At 50.1% G+C, this 8,328-nt stretch overlaps 1 protein-coding gene across 1 annotated transcript in view; it reads left to right on the forward strand.

Moving 5' to 3' along the window:
- The window catches only part of LOC109925403 (C-X-C chemokine receptor type 3-like), a 22,828-nt gene extending 16,142 nt beyond the window's left edge, over positions 1-6,686 (forward strand). The window contains exon 2 of the mRNA XM_048620523.1: positions 4,067-6,686. Within this exon, the coding sequence (XP_048476480.1) occupies positions 4,067-5,125 (1,059 nt within the window). The 3' untranslated portion in view covers positions 5,126-6,686. The remainder of the gene's footprint in view (positions 1-4,066) is intronic.
- The last annotated feature ends 1,642 nt before the right edge of the window (positions 6,687-8,328 follow it).

The raw sequence follows: 8,328 nt of genomic DNA on the forward strand, positions 1-8,328 counted from the left end.
CCCATCAAACACTCCCAGGACAGGGACAGCACGGGGTTAGATACAGACTAAATCTCCCTCTACGCTGTCCCCCCATCAAACACTCCCAGGACAGGGACAGCACGGGGTTAGATACAGAGTAAAGCTCTCTCCACACTGTCCCCCATCAAACACTCCCAGGACAGGGCTAGGCCGTTATCAGTCTGTGCTTTCTCTTACCATTGTGTCGGAGCTCGCTAACCTTTCCTCGCGTGACGGTCTCGTGATATTTTCGGACAACATACAAATAAACCGCGATTGAGATAAAATGTGTTTATTTAATTGTGGAAGCAGGGGCTGGCTCCTTCAGTCTGTGAGCCTATTACAGAGGAACTGGAGGAGGCCATTCAGCCCCAAGTACCTGGTGCAGAGGATCTAGAGGAACCAATCATCTCCTCTCGCACCTTCTGAGACAGACAGTGCCAAAGTCGTACATTCTCCTGAATGAGAAAAACTCTCATCATTTCAGTCCTGAAAGAGTGACCCTTTAATTTCTTCCCCCTCTCACCTCAAACCTATGCCCTCTAGTTTTGGACTCCCCTACCCTGGAGAAAAGACCTTAACTATTCAGCCTATCCATGCCCCTCATGATTTTATAAACCTCTATAAGTTTGTCCCTCAGGTCCAGGGAAAATAGCCTCTTCAACCTCTCCCTGTTGCTCACACCCTCCAACCCCGGCAACATCCTGGTAAATCTTTTCTGAACCCTCTCAAGTTTCGCAACACCTTTCCTGTAGCAAAGAGACCAGTATTGAGCACATTATTCCAAAAGTGGCCTCACCACTGTCCAGCCTTTGCAGTTCTTTGTTTTGTTGACGCACACGACATTTTATTTAGGAATTCTCTGTTTTCTCCAAGCCGGCCTGTCTTCCATCCAGTTTATAACATGTTTCCCCCGCCTCTGACGTGACCAGCACAGATGCGATGGGCCAAAGGCCTTTCTGAGCTGTAGAGCTCTATCACTCTACAATCCTACTTTGCAGAATAACCTTCTGCGCGGATGTGTTCTGAAATTCAAGAGTGGAATATCGATGGGCTTTGTTTGTCCACACCACATTTTGGTTCTCCCAATGCGGCTTTCTTTCTCTTTAAACTTCTCACTTTTGCTCAAACCCAATTGGACACCCTGAGCTCCCTATCGAGGCTTTAATTCTTCAGAATGCAGATTTGGAAGCCCTCACCTATGAAATCTGGTGCTTGCATGTAAATGGCATGTTTTGATCATTACCTTGGGTCCTGGTATTTTAATGATCAGCATCCCTGGAATGCCCCGCTCCCCCCCGCCCCCCCTATTCCCCCACCCCCCACTCCCCAAGTCTCTTTGGACCTCCACTGTTTTGAGATCTTCCCCATTTGAGAATGTCCTCGTTCTATCCCTTTCATGAATCAAAAGTAGTTGATCTCACTTGAGCCCAGCCTTGTGATGTCTTTGGGTCTACTCGTTTACCCAACATCTCTTTCCAATCCCCTGCTTCACCTGCATGGCTCCCCCCACCAACACCCGTCAACCTCTGTGTTGTCTGAAACATCTCATCACCTCTTACAAGGCTTAAACTTCTCCTCCATGCGTTCCTGAGCCTCCTGACAGTGTGGAACTACCCGATGAAGACAATGAACCAATGCTGTCCTTTGTGACCGCTGCCTTTCAGTATGGAGGCGGCTGGCATTGGCCTGGTCATGCGTCTGGAATCTTCTGTCGCCGAGGCGAGAAGCCAGTGAAATATTGGAGAGAGATCCGTTCCCATGGCCCATGAGCAAGGAAATTGACCCGAAGATCAGAGTTGGACTCTACATTTTGAAGTTGAAATGTCTTCCTTCCTCCAAAGAATGGAAACTCCCTGGAATGAGGGATAGCCCTAGTGTGAGGCGCTCACGTTCCAGTCCTCTTGAAGATTGACTATATTTTGACGACCCTACCCTATAATGTTCTTCTTGTGAAGACCCACTCAACCCATCTGCTCCGTGCTCTGTACCTAATCTGGTGAAGATGCAAAAAAACACGTCATTGTTCATCTCTCAAACAGCGCCGTGCCACTTCAGCTGGAGAATAAGAGCCGGAGTAGGCCATTCAGCCCCTCGATCTCCTGCTCTGCCTTCCGATGAGAATGCGGCCTGATCCGAAATGGCCTTAACTCTTCAAAGCCTCTCAAAGAATCATTCACCAAATACAGTGTGGAAAGAATGCGTTGTGTTGGCTCTACAACTCATCTAGTTCCAATCCCCTAAGCTCAACCACCTTTACCCTTCAGCCCAGGATTTTCCTTCCCTCTTGTGTATGGTTCCTGCTCTCTCTAGAGCCCGCATGACCTGGAACACTGTTGAAGAAAAAGAAAACTCCTCTAAGCTTTTGATTTGCCGCCTGGAACTGAGCTCTGACCAATCCGCACGTCGGAAAACCCTAGGTATTGAATCCTTTCTCTCTGAACTTTCCCACGGCCTTTGCAAAGGCCTAATGTTTGGAACCCAGGATGCAGTTGAGGCCAAATGAGGATTTGGGCCTCAATTATTTTCCTCTCAGTTTCCTCCTCCTGAGGACTTCATTCATTAGTTTGACTCAAAGACACAGGATATCCCGGACTATCTGTAATTGCTAACAGTGGCTGCAGAGGTGGGGTGGGAGGCAGTCAGTAAGGAGTTGGGAGCTGTGGGACTGGAGTCACATGTAGGCCAGACCGCTCTGTTCAACTGCCCGTTTTTTATGTGAAACCTAAACCCCTCTAGAATCCAACGAGGGATTCAAACTCGAGTTCGGAGCATCTGCCTGGGATTCTGAATGATTTATTAATCCAAAGCTAGGGCCTTGACATCATTCGCGGCCTCCTCCTGAACCTGTGACCAGGCCTTCGGTCTCTCTGATTGCATCTCTTTGCAACTCGTTGTCGGAAATGCGCCGTTCAAGAGGTTCGTAATATATTCCCCAGTGGCTCAATTTCACGGCCAGTGTTGGATGGGGAAGATGGATATTTGGGAGTTTTCATGAATTCCAGTTTGGTGAGAGGCGAATGTGGTCCTGGCCCCCCAACACCCCCTTCCCAGGAAATCAGCACAAAGATCAAATGGTTCCTGTCGCAGGGTGAGGCGATGGCCTATTGGTATTATCGCTGGGCTGTTAATCCAGAGACCCAGATAACACTCTGGGGTCCCAGGTTCGAATCCTTCCACGGCAGATGGTGGAATTTGAATTCAATAAAATATCTGGAATTAATAATCTAATGATGACCGTGAATCCATTGTCAATTGTTGGAAAAACCCATCTGGTTCACCAACACCCTTCAGGGAAGGAAACTGCCATCCTTACCTGGTCTGGCCTACATGTGACTCCAGACCCACAGCAATGTGGTTGACTCTTAACTGCCCTCTGGGAAATTAGGGATGGGCAATAAATGCTGGTCTGGCTAGCAACGCCCTCATCCCGTGAATGAATAAAATTCCGTAGGACCTGGTGAGTGGATAGAGCAGCTTGGGTATACTGCAGGAAGCCATTCAGCCTCTCGAGTGTGTGTTCTGCTATCCAATTGAACCATGATGTGCATCTAAATCCAGTTTATCTTCCTTGGCTCCCCAGCCCTTCAGGTTAAATATGAAAACTACTGACACTCCCGTTCACAAAACGCATCCGACAAACTAATTGTTCCCCTCAAGGAAGGAGTTCTGCTGGCCTACATGTGACTCCAGACCCATAGCAATGGGATTGACCCTTAATTGTCCCTCTGTGAATGGCCCAGCTCAAATTCGAAACACTCTGCCCCCTGGATCCTTTCGCACACTTCGATCGTCTCAAAAGCCCTCGATTAGAACCACCCCCCTCCCTTTTAGGCCCGAAAGTTTCTGCCCTCAAAATTCAAACCCCCACCCCCCCTCCCCCTGGCCACTTGCGGACTCCCGTAGGGGACACGCCCACCTGGATGAGGGACAAGTTGGCCAAAATAAATTACCACTCACTCCCTCCAGGGAGGCGCTCGATCAGAGAGAGAGAAAGACCAAGTAAATGGAAAGTGAGGCCCCCAAAGTTGTGAAATAATGCTTCTTTTCTGTTTCTCTTTTAAAGGAAGACTACTATGGCGACTTTGATATCTCTGATCTTGTGGTTAGCCAGCCTTGCAGACCCATTGTAGTCGAAAATTTTGTGCGGGTCTTTGTGCCTGTTCTGTACTCCCTCGTCCTCCTATTGGGAGTTTTTGGCAACACAATGGTTATCCTGATCACTGGATGCTACAAGGCAACCAGGAGAACCCTCACGGATACCTTCATCCTAAACTTAGCCGGAGCTGATCTCCTCCTGGTCTTCACCCTCCCCTTTTGGGCAGTAGAGGCGGTCATCGGCTGGACGTTTGGCACCACCATGTGCAAGATGATTGGCGCCATCTTCGCCCTGAACCTGTACAGCAGCATCCTGTTCCTGGTCTGCATCAGCTTTGACCGCTACCTCGCCATCGTCCACGCCATCCACATGTATCGCAAACGCAAGCCTGTCTACATCCACGTCACCTGCCTCGTCGTCTGGCTCTTCTGCCTCCTGCTGGCCACCTTGGACCTCGTCTTCCGCGACACCTACACCTCGAGCTACCTCAACTCCACCGTCTGCACCTACATGTTTCACCCGGATAGCGCCGGGGCCTGGAAACTCGCCATCATTGCCACCCATCACGTCATTGGCTTTTTTGCCCCCATGGCTGGCATGCTGTACTGCTACTGCCTCATCTTCAAGACGCTGTGTCGTGCCCAGATGCTGGAGAGGCAGAAGACCCTCAAGGTGGTGGTGGCTCTGGTGGTGGTCTTCGTCATCTGCTGGCTGCCCTACAACGTGGTCCTTTTCGTCGACACCCTCCAGTCTCTGAGCGCCATCCACCCCGACTGTGCCAGGCTGAATGCCCTGGATATCAGCCGCACGGTGACCCAGAGCCTGGGCCTGGTCCACTCCTGCCTGAACCCCCTGCTCTACGCCTTCATAGGGGTCAGGTTTCGGCATGAGGTGGTTAGGATACTTGTACGTTTGGGGTGCCTAAAGAAGAGGCTGGCATCGGGAAGGCAGACTGGGAAACACAAACGGACAACCTCGGCCATCTCAGACTCTGAAACCTCCACCTCGCACTCCATGATATGGTAGAGAAATGCCAAACCCCCTCCCCATTCCCCGCCACCAACCCTTTCTTCCATTACCCCCTACTCAATGCCCCCATTACCCGCCAACAAAAACTCATGGTTAAACCATGACATGCCAATCAGAAAGCCAACCAATGGAGGGGGGTGGTGGTGTGGTGCAGTTTGGCCTGTCAAGATTGCTGCATGTTTCATAAGATTGGTCCCGATCTGTTTGAAGTGTTGACTCCCTTCTGCTGGCTCCCCCCACTTCTATAACTCCCCCACAACTACCCCAACACAACCTAACTCACACAAAGCTCCAAAAAACATTCAGACTCTCAGAACTGTGTTCCCTGAGGTAGACAGTTCCACAGGCTTGGAACAGACGATCGAAAAGCAACTCCCCTCATCATCTCCTCTAGATATCTCCAGCCAAAAGTTGTCTTCATCCTGGAGGACCATAGGTCTGCTCTCTCATTAAAGAAAGAGAGAGAGAGAGAGAAAGAGAGAGATAGATGACTGAGGCAGATTTAAGCCTTCACCACACCTCAGGTGAGGGGAGAAATTGAGGAGGAAATTTGTTCTCAGTCGGTGGGGGAATAGATCCTGTGTCTCTTGGCAATCAAGCTAAAATCTCTCGCTCATCCTCTCACAAGCAATTTACAATAACCTGCTGGGAATATTGAAACCTGATTTTGAAAACCATTTTTCTGAAGAACCGTCGACTTTCCTGCTCCTCTGATGTTGTGCTCCTCCAGCTCCACACTGTGTTCTATTTGAAAACTGGTCATGTAGGAGGAGTGCATGGGTCTCCCAAACTTTGTGATGCTACTCGAAGGATATTTGTACATACTCGCGTCGTGAAGGGCCTCACAAATTATCTGTAGCCAGACAAAACTCAGCACCAAAGCTATTCCATACACACACCCTCCCTGCAAACACCCACCTCCTACATGGCGCAACTCCAGAAAGAAATGCACTCTTCCTCCAATCCCCCTCCCTCTCAGTGGGCCGCCCCACAGTCAGTCGCTCATACATAGCCTCCCACATTTAGAGGCTGTTCTGCTGTTGGAAACAGCTGCTGGAAACCACCCCCCTGAAGGGGCAAAGACGGGCAGGGCTATAATTTGGGGGTGGGAAGGAGAGCAGAGTTTTCCAACACGGCCAGCCCAGGCAAGATGGGGCAGTTGGGGATGGGATGGGGTTGGTAGGGCTAAATATCCCCCTCCTAGATTCGTTGTCCAGACACATGGCAGCTTTTATGAGACTTTTAACGTTCAGGCTGGGCTTGATGCAGAATCCCAGTGGGTGGTTCGTTCTCCCTAACTTGTACTTCGAACATTTCTGAGCAACTAGTTGATCAATTCTGAAGTGAATTATTTTCTGAGCTACACTGCTTTTTGTGTGCATTCGCGGTATCAATGATTAAAGCGCTCTGTGATTTCCGATCTAATCATTTTTAGCCAGGCATCAAAGTCAGACTGTGCGTAGAACGATGTCAGCGCTTCTGTGCGTATTTGGTGTCTTCCCTTCCCATGGCATATTCATTTGTAAACACACGTAATAAAACAGTCATGGAAATATCATTGTTGTGTTTGGCTCAGTATCAGGACAGGACACATCAGAGTGAGGGATATACTGGATACACACTGTGTCAGGGACTAGCAGGAGGAGTAGGCCATTCAGCCCATCAGGGCTGCTCTCCTCATTCATGCCTGATCATGTCCACTTCCACACCCTTTCCCCGTATCCCTTGATTCCCTGACTGATCAGGGATTTCTCTGTCTCAGCCTTAAATATACACAAGGACTCTGCCCCTCCACAGCTCTCTGAGGGAAAGACTCACAAGTGTCCGAGAGAAGAAATTTCTCCTGATCTCAGTCTTAAATTGATGTCTCTTTATCCTGAGACTGTGCCCTTGGCTCTCCCCATGAGGGGAAACATCCTCTCAGCATTTGGCCTGCCAAAGCCCCTTAAGAATCTGATATATTTCTATGACATCTATATTGTATCTAACCCTGTGCTGTCCCTGTCCTGGGAGTGTTTGATGGGGGACAGTGTAGAGAGAGCTTTACTCTGTATCTAACCCTGTGCTGTCCCTATCCTGGGAGTGTTTGATGGGGGGACAGCGTAGAGTGAGCTTTACTCTGTATCTAACCCTGTGCTGTCCCTATCCTGGGAGTGTTTGATGGGGAACAACATAGAGAGAGCTCTACCCTGTATCTCACTCTTGTTTGTATATAGCTGGCTGTTGGTATGTGTAATGCTGTTAAAGCTGGAACGAGCCTGACTGGGGGCTGATCAAACCCTTTGCTGCTACATAACAAGACTTTCCGTTTCTCAAAAGGTCGATTATGACTATTTGGAAAGTGGCTTGATATTCGCGCAGCCTTGCAAGCCCATTATCATAGGCTATTTCAACAGCATCTTTATCCCCATCATCTACTCACTGGTGTTTGTGCTGGGAGTGTTCGGAAATGGCGTGCTGATCTTCATCATCGCCCGGTATAAATACTCCAGGACTCTCACCGACTCCTTCATCCTGCATTTGGCTATCGCCGACTTCGTCCTGGTCCTCACCCTCCCCTTTTGGATGGTGGAAGCGGTCAACGGTTGGCTGTTTGGGGTCAGCATGTGTAAAATCATGGGATGGATCTTCGCCCTGAACCTGTACAGCAGCATCCTGTTCCTGGTCTGCATCAGCTTTGACCGCTACCTCGCCATCGTCCACGCCATCCACATGTATCGCAAACGCAAGCCCGTCTACATCCACGTCACCTGCCTCGTCGTCTGGCTCTTCTGCCTCCTGCTGGCCACCGTGGACCTCATCTTCCGCGACGTGTACCAGCCCAGCTATTTGACCATGAAAACCTGCACCTACTCCTTTGGGGTGGAGAGCGCAGAAGGCTGGAAGTTTGCCTTGAGCCTGGTACACCAGTGCCTGGGCTTCTTCCTGCCCATCTCTGCCATGTTACACTGTTACTGCCTGATCTTCAGAAACCTGTGGAGGAGTAACGTCTTCGAGAGGCAGAAGACCCTCAAGGTGGTGGTGGCTCTGGTGGTGGTCTTCATCATCTGCTGGCTGCCCTACAACGTGGTCCTTTTTGTCGACACCCTCCAGTCGCTGGGCGCCATCCGCCCCGACTGCGCCAGGCTGAATGCCCTGGATATCAGCCGCACTGTGACCCAGAGCCTGGGCCTGGTCCACTCCTGCCTGAACCCCCTGCT

The sequence above is a fragment of the Rhincodon typus genome, chromosome 47 (assembly GCF_021869965.1).
Source record: "Rhincodon typus isolate 14 chromosome 47, sRhiTyp1.1, whole genome shotgun sequence".
In the NCBI taxonomy this organism is placed as follows: Eukaryota; Metazoa; Chordata; class Chondrichthyes; order Orectolobiformes; family Rhincodontidae; genus Rhincodon; species Rhincodon typus.